Raw genomic sequence first — 14124 nt, forward strand, 5'->3', positions numbered from 1 at the left:
GTGAATCTCCACGTATTCTGTTCTGCACCGTTAGCTCGCACATGGCGAGGGGGGAAAATTTTTCAATACAAATGATTCTTCCCTCAGTCATTAATTTCCGCGTTGAAGCAAATGCAAAATCTCAGTGGAGATTTCACCCACCAAAAGCGAGGTTTGACGTAAAGGTAAACCTTGCAATAATTCGACAACTTGTCCTATCACCTCTTTTTCCTTCTCGTTTGGACGATTGAATCCTGCAATCACCACATTCATTAGTATATGCTTCAAGATCTTCAATAACAGCACCTGTATCACCGGATGTTGATGATGATATTTCAATTTCACCACAATGTTTTCAACTATATTCACCTCCAGCATAGTTCTAACCAACGTAGCGTCCATGGTCATTAATTTCAAGTAAACATCAAGAACTGATTCTAAACTAGCAACGTTGGGTAAAAGAAATCCAGCAGCTAAACAGCTATTTGCTTGGGGCCCGTCAAGTTTAACGTGTCTTGGGCTCATTTGATACCAAGCATATAGTGATTCCAATGCATTCGATTGCCAATATGGATCAAGTAGCAAGTTAAAATACAATCCAAGGATATCGCACGATCTCAACTTTGCCCTGATAGACTTGCCGCAATAGACCAACTCACACATAATGGGCAATATAAATTGCCGAAAAGGTAGTTTGACCAAAGATAGAGACCTCAAATGCGGAAGTGCTCCCAATTTGACAAACTCAACTTCCTTTGCATGATTTAGGGAAAGGCAATTGTAAATAAGTGGCGCAAGATTGTTGATCACTTCCTTATAGTTGGACTTCGATGGCACATATTTTTCCAACAAACTAGCCAAAAACTCCAAAATGTCAGCTTTGTAGAGGTATTTCAAAACATCTCCAATACACGACATCGACCTAAAGAACCCCAAGACAACAATCTGCTGAGTAAAAGTCAAATTGTCGTATAGCTTGACCAAAAGTTTGAATATATCGACATTAGCAACAGCCACTCTGACTTTTGTCTCTGCTTGACTGAAAAATCGAAGAACATCAACAATTTTACCAGCAGCCAGCTCCAATTCGTCTTGTTGCGCAACGCTGTAACTCGAATGATGACACCTTTTCAAGATCATATTCAACAACACGACAAACCAAAATAGGACACCATGTTTGGTCAAAATTCGACATATATCAGACTTCGATTTGCTAACATCTCTAATCAAAATATTGTGAATTGTATCAATAGCAACCAAAGGGAATATGGGGGTAGTGTCAAAATCCTCTTCAACAAACTTGGCAACCAATCTAAGTCCACCACATGAAACAAACATCGACAAAGCATTGTTTGAAACGTTCAACCTGTTGATAAATCTAGCGACTTCAATCCTTACTCGCTTGTCGTAAGCCGAGCTTCTAAAATGCGCTATTGTAGGTATTCCTCCAAGAAAGCAAAAATTCTCCAATTGCCCCACGTTTGACTCAAACACATAGTTCAACACAGACAAAGTATAGTACCATAGCTGGTTTTGTTTCGGTATATCTTGATGAGACTCCAACAACTCCATGAGCGAAAGCACACCATGATCTCGAATAAAGGTGTCGTGCAGAAATGGATACTTTTTGACTAAGTGTAGCATTCTGCCAGTCACTTTGATTAATTTCTCGACATTATCCACATTACCAGAATGTAATTGCTCCAAATTGTGGGACAACTTTGTCATCAAGTACTCCATTTTTGTTTGAATTTCAATCTCATTGGTGTCAAAATTATCCACTTCAATATCCAAGAACGGATCCTGCTCTTCCTTATTCTCTGTATCTTTATTTAAGATGGGGAGTGAACTACCCTTTGCAAATATTGATGACGAAAACAGTTCCCGATCTTCGTCTTCATGAAATTTATTCAAAAGATCATTTTTGGAAAGCTTAGTCTTTTGAATTAATTGAGTCCTGGAAAACTTGGGTTGCATCGCAGTGTCAACATTATTGGTAGATTCATGATTTGAATAGTTCGATGCAACTGGCTCATCCGGTGCTAGCAAAAGTGAATTTCTCTTCTTCTCGTGATTCAGATTACCCAACAGCTGGTGCAACCATCTGTGTTTAAGCAACAAGCTTGCACTTATTCTTAAATTTGGTTGTTTTTGAAAACACTCCAAAAGGAAATCACGTGCCAAGGATAATATGTTTTTTGGCAACGGTGGATGGTCGTCAGTACCAATAGCATGAAGAGTGGCCATTGCATTCAACTCGTGATAAGGTGGATTGGTTGTGAATAGTTCAATTATTGTCGCACCGAGTGACCATACATCGCTTGCAGTACAAAGACCTTCACCCCCAAGAACAGTTTCTGGTGCCATCCAATTTGGCGTTCCTACCACAGTATAATGTTGCGAGTTCACCTTAGAAGCAACCCCAAAATCAGCCAATTTGACTTCACCGTTATCAGTCAAAAGGACGTTGGCAGCTTTAACATCCCTATGCACCACACCTTGTTCATGCAAGTAATTTAGACCAGCTAAAATTTCTTTCACGTATTTGACAATTTCAACCTCAGGAAGGCCACTTTTGCGTTTTTTGTACAACTGTCGTAACGAGCCTCCTCCACAATATTCAAGTATAACATTCAAGGTGGTTGACGTTTTAACAAACCCATGGTATTTGACAATGTTTGCATGCTTCAATATTTTCAAAAGACCAATCTCTCCCATCAAAACACCAACATTTTGGTCCTGTTCGAGCCGTATTTGTTTAATTGCAACAATACGCCCCGTTGCCAAGTTCTTTGCTTTGTAAACACTTGCAAATGCCCCGTTACCGATTAACGTACCAAATTCAAAATTATCGAGTGCTGTCAGTGTGTGTACATTATCCTTTGGCCGCGTTTTTTGTGCTGGAGTCAACGATATCTTCACTGAAGTGCTTCTTTTGTGTTTCGGCGTTGAGTTAACATCACCAATTGACTTTGCCGGACTGAATTCATTGAAATTGTTAAGTTTAGTTTCTGGTATTTCTTGTAGTAGATGTGACGATTGAAACTTGCTAGTTTGGTGCTTCGTGGAACCATGGCGATCCAGTACTGGAGAAGACCGAAACGCACTAGCATGATCAGTTTTAAAGGTTGACCCAGACTTCTCTTGTAGTCTCTTCATAAATGGCGATTCATCACCATTTCCTTCACGTACTAGGATCGGTAACGATTTGGCAAGTGCATTGGTGCTTGAAAACTTTGAGAACGATAACTCATCATAAAACTCAAATCCTTCTAAATCATTCACATTGTCAAAGTTCTCCTGATACTTTGTCAACGTGGCTTTCTTGCTAATTGTGTCAGATTTAGCTTGATCGGTGGAAGCTGTATGGTTCAGTAGCTGAATTTCCAAATTACCAATATTCTCTAGATTGGAAAGTTGATTAGTTGGTCCCTGCATTTTTCTCATATACTCATGATATGGTAATGTGGTGTTTATGTGGATTCGTGCCAAGGTGGTGATTTTGGTTGTAAAAAAGAAAAACTTGATCCTTTGTTTACATTTTTGATATGGAGTGTTTTTTTTTTTTACAACTGTGTCGATGCTATTTAAAGATGGATTACAAGGTGTTCAGATTGGATACAACCACAAACATCTTTCCGTCAGTCCAATCGTTACTACCTCATGAAAGAGACCAATGACAACTTGCGTATATTCAGACCTGAACAAATCCTATAAAACTCAAAAAAACGAAACCCCTTCCTTAGGCAACCTTGATTAATAATTTACCCTTTGGTTTATCTCCTGTAAACAACTGGTTCCAAATTTGGGGGACTTTGGCAAACTTTTGTTCTTCAGAATCACCAGTCAATGCCTCCACATGAATGGAATCATCAACATCCAATTTCTTTTCCTTTATTGCCTTTGATAAGATGTCAATAGCTTCAGGGAATTGTTCTTTGTAAACATTGACAAGAAATCCTTCCACTGTCAAGCATTGAGCTATAATGTGGAACCAGCTCGTAACTGTGGCAGCTTTGGGGTTATTGTAGCCCGATATAGCACCACAAGCAGCAACTCTTCCAAATGTTGCCATTTGACTTAAAACAAAACTAAGTATTTCACCTCCTACATTGTCAAAGTAAACGTTGATGTAGTCACCATTGAGAAATTTTACAATTTGGCTTTGGTAATCAGGATTCTTGTAATTAACGCACAAATCAGCACCAAGCTTCTCCACCCATTTTGCTCTTTCATCAGATCCACAAATACCAATTACTTTGGAAGCACCAAGTAAGTGCTTGGCTATTTGCACCACAGTGGAGCCAACAGCACCGGAAGCAGCTGAAACGCAAACAATAGGTCCTTTTTCCTCTTTCTTGGACAAGAATTTCTTCAATTGACCCGCTTCAGTTAAGCCAAAGAATGCAGTCAATGAAGTCATTCCCAAAACCGACAAATAATAAGGCAATGGCAAGCCTGTACTGGTGTCAATCTTGTTGAATACAGCATTTGCTGGTAAGATTGAGTAGTCTGCCCACTGGATCCTTGAGCTGATGACATCACCTTCTTTGAAACCATCTGCATTTGACTTTACCACTTCAGCAAGTCCATAAGCTTCCATCACATCACCTTCGTAGACATTTTTTGAGTAATTTCTAGCTTCATTCCCTTTTTTTCTAAGCCAATTGCGCTGGGTTGGGTCATTGGAAAAGTATAATGCCTTGATTAGCAAATCTCCTTTTTTCAAGTCTGTGTCAAGTTTGGTTTCTTTCACCGCAAATGTTGCATCTGGCTTGGATGTATCTGCAATGATACCACCATTTGGGGGGTTTCGTTCAAATATAACTTGAGTAGCCTTTGTAGGTAACGACATTGTTTGAATTTGATAGTAGAATAAAAAATAAAATGGTTAAAACTAGATGAAGAAATGTCACCCAATTTATTGCTGCAGAGTAGAAATAAAGGGAAGTTTTAGTGCGGTTCTTTGCGGTGTTCGCAACCGGAGTTATCAAACACCGGAAATGCACTTACTGCGTTTTTCTTCTTCGAAAAATCAAATATTCATTTCCTACAAAGTGATGGCCCCAAAACACAATTTATTCCTCCTATTTAAGCTACCTTGGTAATTAATTTACCATTTGGCTTCTCTCCAATAAACAATTGGTTCCAAATCTTTGGAATTTGTTCTAATTTCTTTTCAATACTGTCACCAGTCAACGAATCAACATGGTAAGCACCCTCTGTCTTGATCTTGCCCTCCTTAACAGCCTTAGCTAATTGTTGGGTTCCTTGTTCAAACTTGGCAAAGTAGTCACTGACAATGAAACCTTTTACTGTCAATGAGTTGACGGTAATTTCACCCCAGTTCTTGATACCTGGTGCCGAGTTGTCCCCTTTGGAATTATAAGTGGAGATGGATCCACATGAGATGACATGACCATACTTGGCCATCTTGGTCAAAGCATAGTCCAAGATTGAGCCACCCACATTGTCGTAGTAGTAATCAACCAAACCATCACCAAGGAATTCATCAATTTGTTTTTGATAACCGTCCTTTTTGTAGTTGACACATAAGTCAGCACCTAATCCTTCAACCCATTTGCATTTTTCATCGGATCCTGAGATACCAATAACCTTATCAGCACCCAAAACGTGTTTGGCAAGTTGAACAACGACTGATCCAGTAGCACCAGAAGCAGCAGAAACCAACACCGTATATGGTTTTTCTGATTTTTGGGTCAAATATTGTTTCATTTCACCAGCCTCAGTCAAACCAAAGAAGGCAGTCAAAGAAGTCATACCCAAAACAGAAACGTAAAATTCCAATGGGAAGCCCAAAGATTTGTCAATCTTGTTGAAAACAGTTGCATCTTGAACAGTAATGTAATCGGCCCAGAAGAATTTTCCATTTACCAAATCTCCCTTGACATATTTTTGTGATTTGCTTTCAATGACTTCTCCAATAGCCAATGATTCCATAGGAGCACCAATCTCAACAGGTGGGACATAATATCTCTGCTGACTGTCCTTTGCTCTGATCCATCCTCTTTGAGTTGGATCATTGGATATTAACAAAATCTTAACCAATAATTGTCCATCTTTTAATGGTTCAATTGGTCTTTGTTTGATTTCAAAAGTGGAGTCAGACTCGCCAAAGTTTGGATTAATAAATCCGGTTGGTGAGTTCTTGAGCACGACTTGTGTGGATGTTGAAGGTGTAGACATTATTCTGGTATATATAATTTGACTTTAAAAGATATCGAGATAGAGAATAGCAGTAAGAATGTATAAACTGGCAAATACCATCATATTTTGCATCTATATTTATATACAAAATCACCTTCCCCTTTTTTCTTGACAGCAACAATGCTCCATAAAGAAAAAGAACTGCAAAAAAAAGGCATCACCGCGGAATTACTATATTTAGTTAACCGTACAAACTTCATTATCCGTTATGTAACACAAAATTGGGCGAGATGCAATAACTCCGAGCTTTGCCTTCAAAAACACAGATACACGTTGGTTTTTTTTGACATCTGCTTGTACCACGGAATTAGTTCCAAAATGGGAAGGAACATGTGTTCTCACTTACAAACTCGGCCGAGACTGGGCGTACTGAACGACTTAGAGAGAAGATGGGAAAACTCGTGTATTTGTAATCAGATCAAAGTAGAGCTACCCGTCACCCGCGATGAATTTTTGACAGTTTTTGCAGAGCCACTTATGGCGCATTAAATGTCTGGTGATGCACATTACACGATAGAACTTTCTAGATCATTTTCAGATGATGCTACCCAGTACACACAATTGGTCCAACCTAAACAATTTTACACCCGAAACAAAAAAAAGAAGCAAAATCTTTCTAAACATTTACAAACAAAAGAGAGTATACCCAAACAACCCTTTACTTCTCAAATCCACTTGTATTCGCCATTGCAGCATCATGCTCATCCCTCTTTATTGCCTCTCGGTTCCAACTCAATAAATTGACATCACCAGTCTTTCTTGGCTTGATAAAGTTGATAACTAATAAAGCCAACCCCAAAACAAAACATATTCCTCCACCAACCATCCAAGCAATGCCCAAAAAGTCATTCTTACCTCCAATCACTGATCTCTGTGAAAGATAAATGTATTTTCCTCCATTGTATGGGAGTACTGGGAAATGCAACCCAATATTGATTTGATATACACCGGCTTGCAACGTTGCCGAATCGTTTCGTAAAGCTAACTTGTTGAATGTGGCTAATGCACTTGGGCGCATCCAATTGTGGAATTGGGGCCATTGTGAAATGTCAGGAACATTTGTTTCATTATATCCATTGGGGTACATCTTGTGCCAATTTGGGGGTGGTACTATCTCAGTATGACTATATTTGGTCTTTTTGAATCTATTTTTGTCAGTTGACCAATTGATACCCTTTTCGGTAAGCTGCACCGTTTTATCAGCACTTGTACCATTAACTGCTTCAAACGCAGTTGAAAAAGTATCATTGAACAAACTATTGGCAATAAGACCACATGGATAAATCTTTTTTCCATCTCTTTGTGACAACGGTTCGCAATTTTGTCCAACTGTGTTCTTGATTGTATCTAGACTTGCTGCTTTCCCATTTAATTGATCTTCGCTAAACGACTTGACATAACGACGGTGATTGGCATGGAACTTGTGCAATCTGTAATAAAGATAGAGAGGTCCTTTGATATCAGTCAACACTTGAAACTGTATTTGACACACCTTTCTGTCCTCTTCATATGGTTGAGTGTCATCAGTCACAATTCTCCACGAAAAGTTTGGCTTATATCCAGTATAGTCTCTTTTAAAGTTATAGCTGGTGTAATTATCAGGTATTGGAGTAAATGTATTATTCAATGCCATTTCTTCACATTGGGTGTATTCAATAGTGATATCCTGAATTCTATCTGATGCATACCACATGGCTGCTCCTAGTGGTACAAATATTATAGCAATAGCCACTAATAACGGAATCACAGTCTTGGCGGTTAACACGGGATTATAAGCTTTCAATCGTTGTTGCCTGAATGGGTGGTCAGATGGTCTCCTAGTCTTTTCCTTCTTATCCGTATCTAATGGCTCGTCTTCTGAGGATGATCCAGAATCGTAGTCATCCCTGTCGTTGCCACTTTGTCGATTGTCGCCATTAGGATATCCTTCACGTGATAAAGCTGGCACATCAGCATCAGCCAATCCAGCAGCTGGCTCTGGCTGCTCTGAATCGTATGCGTAGTACCTCGATGCCATTGTGTTTAGAAAATCCAAAGGTATCTTTAAAGTCGCAATTTTGTCGATGTTACCTTTTTTGTTTTGTTCTTTTTTATTTTTAAATTTTTTTTTCGTTTTTCCCTCATATTAGAGATTTAAAAGCCGATCCCGAAAAGATGTACACAATAGGCTTTCCAGTTTTGGAGATGTGAGGTGGTGAAGTAGATCAGTAATTGGTGTCATGACTGGCGGTCAGTAGAGAAGGTTAGACCCTTGTGGATGTTACTTGGTTTCAGATGAGTCTGACCTTTTTGCAAAATGCCTTCACGAGTGAAACTTTGTTCTACAATTGTTCCTGCCCTGGCTCGTTTCAATTGACTCCTGTAATCGCAATGAGGGATCCTGAATACTCCGCGTGGGTTTGTTGACAAACTCTTGTAATTTTTGCTGCAATTGATCTCCCCCAATTGAATATCTCCGGGTGAGTCAATCGCGGTTGAGGAAAAAACAAACCACATAAATCCGCCAAAAAAAAAAAGCAGAAAAGATCAAACTACGTTTCCCATCCATCAGAACCCAAACTATGTCAGTAAAAATAACTGAAAAGTCGCAAGTACAGAACTTGATTCTTGATAAATATGATTATTTCCTTTTCGATTGTGATGGAGTATTGTGGTTAGGTGACCATCTACTTCCCTCCATTGGTGAAGCTTTGGATTATCTTAAACAACAAAACAAGACAGTGATATTTGTCACCAACAACTCCACCAAATCACGTACTGACTATTTATCCAAATTCAACAAGATGGGGATTTCCAATATTACTAAACTGGAGATCTTTGGATCATCATTTGCATCTGCGGTGTATGTTGAGAAGATTTTGAAATTACCCAAGGATAAGAAAGTTTGGGTATTGGGTGAAGAAGGTATTGAAAAAGAGTTGCATGAGTTGGGGTATAGTACTGTTGGAGGTACAGATCCCAAATTGGTTAAAGAAGGTGTTAAGTTTGACCCTAATACAACCTTGTTTGATAACTTGGATCCCAATGTTGGTTGTGTTGTTTGTGGATTAACATTCAACATCAATTATTTAAAATTGTCCCTCACCATGCAATACTTACTCAAGGACAATAAGAGTATTCCCTTCATTGCTACAAACATCGACTCTACATTCCCAATGAAGGGTAAATTACTCATTGGTGCAGGATCAATTATTGAAACTGTTGCATATGCTAGTGGACGACAACCAGATGCCATTTGTGGAAAACCAAATCAAAGTATGATGAATTCAATCAAAGCACAATTGCCAGGGTTGGAAAAAAACCCCAAGAAAGGATTGATGATTGGTGATAGATTAAACACCGATATGAAGTTTGGAAGAGATGGTGGATTGGACACTATGTTGGTGTTGACAGGAATAGAAACAGAGTCCAATGTGAAACAATTATCTAAGGAAGATGCGCCAACTTATTACATTGAAAAATTGGGAGACATCTACGAATTTACCCATTGAGTTATCCTGTAATAGACTGAATAGATTATTTTAATAGAATATTAAAAAAAAGGTACATTTTGTGATAATAAGATAGTTATTCCTCGTAAGTGATATAAGTTAGCGACACTCTGTTAAAGCAGCTCAATTAACCATCATGAGGATGTATCAAGACACAAGTAGAATAGACATAAGTAAACCTTTTCTGCCTATTGGGGGTCCAACCCAATTTGATACGTAAACAATAGCCGTTTTTGGTCTTTTGCCACAAAAGATCAACAATGTAGCCACTCACTTTTACGATAAGATTACTTGCTGATTAAAGGAATTACATAGTTATACAACTCATTGGCCCAAAAGCAGTTAGGAGAATTGTCCTCTGCTCATTATACCTTCCATGAAATGGTGATTAACGTCAATGACGGAATGAAGGTTATGATATCCAGTTGTAACCGAAAAGAAGAACGTAGAGTCTATGACGTAATGTTGTAAAATAATCGGGAATTTTGTGTAACTAATGTATCATCAGCTGTATTTCTATGTGATTTATAACAAAGTACACTACCCCCAAGAAAATTATTACACACACACATACAAGAAATCAATCGTTTCTCAAATCTATTTTTTCGTGATTGAGTGAGTCCATTCTTTTTAAAATTTGATCTTTGAGATTGGTCTCCCCTTGATTGATGACTACTTGTAGGAAGTATATATGATTTACGATTGATTGATCTCCAGTGTAGTGTCCTTAAAAGTTATGGTTACTCCCAACTCGTAAATGTGTTTTTTTGGCTGTATAAGCGAAGGAAAAAGAGATCTGAATGGATTCGAAAATTAAAAAGCTTAAAAAATTGAGAAGCTCCATAAATCTACCACTTTATTTGGTATATAATAGTTGTTAAAGACTCACCTGAGCTATGGAATGGGGAAGTGTCCACCTCTAAGAATAATTGATCGAATGTTATGTTAATAGATAGATGGATAGACGGTATGTCCATCTTTTACATTTTTCCCAATTCGGGCCTAGAACACATACGCACACAGACTTAAAATATGTGTATTTACAATTTTGACACAATAAGCAGAAGAGAAAGAAAAATTAAGAATCGTTTAATAAAAGACACTTCAAAAGAAAAAGAAAAAGAATAACCAGTCAAAGAAACAACAATTTGAAAACATCTTTAGCTACATAGGAGGCTAACTTGAATTGAATTGAATTGGGGCACAGAGGTTGAATAGTTCATAAATCAAAGCAGAGTAGATATTTCCATCCATTCTGAATTCAACATAGTATAAAATCACTTTCACAAGCCACAGCCCATTATAATAGGTCTGGAATCAAAAAAGCCAGCAGGCAACAATTGAGTATACTAATCGCACTGCTCCAACAACTGAAGCTTTTTCCAAAGTTTTCCAAAGACGAAAGCATTGATCAAAATTTTTTGATAGGGGTAGAGTAAGCTGGAAAAACTTAAGCCATATTTTCAAGTCGGACCAATACACACTACCTCACAAAACAAGGTAGCAAAATTACATCATTTTCTTCAAAACTAATTTTCTTGAAGAAAGGACCAAAACTACAAAAAAACCCACATTCACTTCAAGAGAAGAGAGGGGTAATACTCACATTAAAATCACATTCGCATATATATCTCGTTCCAATGTCATCGCCACAAGGAGGTGCAGTACAGCACTCTGACGACGAAGAAAGATATGTACCCGATATCTACTCATCCGACAAACAACATAAATTACAAGATTCCAAACTAGTTGATTGGGCTGTATTTTCCGAAATTTTACAAATGGATGAAGATGAGGAAGGGTTCTCTCAACAATTGGTGGAAACGTTTGTATCACAAGTTGAGGAAACTTTTGAGAAAATTGAACAATATTTAAAAGAAAAAGATTTGGAGCAATTGAGTTCATCGGGCCATTTCTTGAAAGGATCGGCTGCTGCTTTGGGATTAACTGCTATATCAGGTGAATGTGAACGTATTCAAAATTATGGACACAAGATTAATTTTGATAATTTTAGTCAAAAGGACAAAGAAGGTGGTAAGGAAAAGTCTACAAAGGCCACACTGGAGAAAGGTGATTCAGAAAAGACCAATGGAGAGACCACTACCACCACAAACAAAGAAGGAGAATCGACGTCGAAGGATGCAACAAAACTGGACACCACGACCAGTGAAAAGGCCACCGGTAAGAGCATAACGAATGATAAAGAAGAAGAAGCTGATGATGAATCCGGTGATGATTTTTGGATAGCGGCAATTGAGGATGCATTGTCTAGGGCTAAAGATGGATTCATCAAGACAAGAAAGGCCTTGGATGAGTTTTATGCGTAAGAGTGTTTAGGTAGAGGGGTTGATAGTTTGAAGCAAAAGAATGTACACGGTTTCTGGAAATAACTGCATTTACTTTGCATAGTTATGAGAGGTGAAGTTGATGCAACACGTCTATTCGTCTGATATGCTACCGAAAAAGGATTAGCCTCTGTGATTTATCCAACTAGCGAATTGTAGTTTTTGATCCAACTTAAACCTCCTCTTCCTGCCTCTTCCTTTGCAATAGACATAGATCCATATAATCAACTTTATACGGTATTATCGTCCTGGCCCATCGAGGGATGTAAAGTAATTTTCCAATTACATTGTGATGTCCATCTGGATTGATAATCTTTTTGCATTGCAAAACACGCCAGTTGACTTCATCAACGACAGATAGATCTGGCGTAATCAATTGTGGAGTCGATCCCCATTGTGAATTGTCAACGAAAAAATCACATTGATCTAAGGGAACAACTTTATCTGCTTCAAATTTATTTTGATTGTTCATGTGAAGTGGAACAAACGTCGTTGATTCGATTATGTTGATCTTCGGTTCATGGAAATCACCAGGTAACAATCCATCAAATCCTGACTCGACAAATTGTAACCGATAATTGAGTGGCAAGTGGAAGGAATTGGGGAAATGATACCATTCTTTACCAGTACATACATTGACTTGCTCTACTGATGAAGGTAATTGTGATACAGCTTCGTATATCTGTAGTGGTGCTGCATAATTTTCAACCAAATTAGTTATTCTCAATATAGAAATGACAAGAACAGTGGAGATGAAACCAAATTGAGTGACAACGTAAACGACTCGTGGTAGTTTGCTCCTCACAAATGACATCAATTTTGAAACCATGATTGCTGCAGATAGTGTAATCAATGGATATACAGGGTACATGAATCTTTCCTCTTTATGTGGTTGGCTAAAGAAAATTCCACACCAAATCACCAATTGTACAGAAACGAGTAAACTGAATTTTCTAGCATTGACAGTGATGAACGGATTAACCAAAACTCCAATTGCAGCTAATGGTAAAACAAACTGGAAATTGAGTAACAAATTGATAATATAATAGCTCACTGGCTCTACACCGAAAATCTCTGGCCCTTCACCGTCACCACCAAACACATTATACAAGACAATGTTTATAGGCACAAACACTAACTTCTGCAAGTAGTACGAGTCTATTAATGTGATGACTGCCACTAATGATGCCAAAATTAGTCCAATTTCAACTAAAATGACACTAGGAATACGACACTGACCTATTTGCCACAACGTGTAGACACCCACTGGTAATCCCAAAGCCAAGGCAAATGGCCAGCCTAATAATCCACCAATAAGATACCACGCAATTGCCTTCAATAAACACCCATGCTTCTTCTCACTAACCCCTTCTGTATGAACAACACTCTTGAAAATAAACGTATTTGCCAATAATGTAGTTTGCAAAGCCAACGAGCTAGGTAATAATGCCACCCCTCCATGACTCATCCCCACATTTACACTAGTGAGAAATAACCACCAATTGGCCAAACTCGACGAATAAGTATTTAAATTGACAAACAAATTCATTTCAACAAATGACGTGAATCCACCTAGGGCAACAATTCGCAAGCCATAAAATACATGTAAAGGAGTCAAATCAAGTAGTTGCAACAATTTCCCCACGAAATAGTAAGGTATCAAGTAAGCATATGATCGAATTGAATATACTGGTGAATACTCCCATGTTTGTTTGCCAAAGTGACGCAATAGTAAATTCAATGGTTCCCAATAATTGAATGTCTCATCACAATCGCCAATGATCATGTATAGTGATGAGTATAGTCGGAACGCAACATTGAGAAGTATCAAGCCATATTGTGTTTTGGTGAAGCGCATTTTCTAGTGTCTATAAAGCGTCTTTGAGGTGAAATCAATTTTTCAGTGGTTTTTCAATACTGCACAGATATGAAAACACTCTACACAACAAATGCTATATATATTTATAGATTCACGTCACATTGACTACAAACCGTTACATAGCTACTTCAGCTCCTCTTTCCCTTAGTCATCCAAATATCGTAGTCGGGCCCTTGTTTACCCAAACCGTATCGCCTCAAAC

General features: G+C 38.2%; 7 protein-coding genes across 7 annotated transcripts; 2 read left to right on the forward strand and 5 right to left on the reverse strand. All coding sequences in view use genetic code 12, as the record gives it.

The window, feature by feature from the left end:
- Nucleotides 1-90: 90 nt before the first annotated feature.
- On the reverse strand, nt 91-3417 carry CDC15 (serine/threonine protein kinase; the record flags this gene model as incomplete). The annotated part of the gene is made up of 1 exon (XM_036809563.1): nt 91-3417. One exon carries the CDS (start codon nt 3415-3417, stop codon nt 91-93), a length of 3327 nt encoding a protein of 1108 aa, XP_036666187.1.
- A 304-nt stretch (nt 3418-3721) lies between these two features.
- CPAR2_206620 (uncharacterized protein) lies at nt 3722-4834 on the reverse strand (the record flags this gene model as incomplete). Its single annotated transcript, XM_036809564.1, has 1 exon — nt 3722-4834. One exon carries the CDS (start codon nt 4832-4834, stop codon nt 3722-3724), a length of 1113 nt encoding a protein of 370 aa, XP_036666188.1.
- A 236-nt stretch (nt 4835-5070) lies between these two features.
- Nucleotides 5071-6186, reverse strand: CPAR2_206630 (MDR family NADP-dependent oxidoreductase; the record flags this gene model as incomplete). The annotated part of the gene is made up of 1 exon (XM_036809565.1): nt 5071-6186. The coding sequence occupies one exon, from the start codon at nt 6184-6186 to the stop codon at nt 5071-5073; it is 1116 nt and encodes a 371-aa protein (XP_036666189.1).
- Nucleotides 6187-6865: 679 nt separating this feature from the next.
- LEM3 (Lem3p) lies at nt 6866-8224 on the reverse strand (the record flags this gene model as incomplete). Its single annotated transcript, XM_036809566.1, has 1 exon — nt 6866-8224. One exon carries the CDS (start codon nt 8222-8224, stop codon nt 6866-6868), a length of 1359 nt encoding a protein of 452 aa, XP_036666190.1.
- A 544-nt stretch (nt 8225-8768) lies between these two features.
- On the forward strand, nt 8769-9698 carry PHO15 (4-nitrophenylphosphatase; the record flags this gene model as incomplete). The annotated part of the gene is made up of 1 exon (XM_036809567.1): nt 8769-9698. The coding sequence occupies one exon, from the start codon at nt 8769-8771 to the stop codon at nt 9696-9698; it is 930 nt and encodes a 309-aa protein (XP_036666191.1).
- A 1640-nt stretch (nt 9699-11338) lies between these two features.
- Nucleotides 11339-12025, forward strand: YPD1 (Ypd1p; the record flags this gene model as incomplete). Its single annotated transcript, XM_036809569.1, has 1 exon — nt 11339-12025. One exon carries the CDS (start codon nt 11339-11341, stop codon nt 12023-12025), a length of 687 nt encoding a protein of 228 aa, XP_036666192.1.
- Nucleotides 12026-12215: 190 nt separating this feature from the next.
- Nucleotides 12216-13901, reverse strand: ALG9 (dolichyl-P-Man:Man(6)GlcNAc(2)-PP-dolichol alpha-1,2-mannosyltransferase; the record flags this gene model as incomplete). Its single annotated transcript, XM_036809570.1, has 1 exon — nt 12216-13901. One exon carries the CDS (start codon nt 13899-13901, stop codon nt 12216-12218), a length of 1686 nt encoding a protein of 561 aa, XP_036666193.1.
- Between the last annotated feature and the right edge of the window lie 223 nt (nt 13902-14124).

Source organism: Candida parapsilosis, contig 005809 (assembly GCF_000182765.1).
Source record: "Candida parapsilosis strain CDC317 annotated contig 005809".
Taxonomy (NCBI): domain Eukaryota; kingdom Fungi; phylum Ascomycota; class Pichiomycetes; order Serinales; family Debaryomycetaceae; genus Lodderomyces; species Lodderomyces parapsilosis.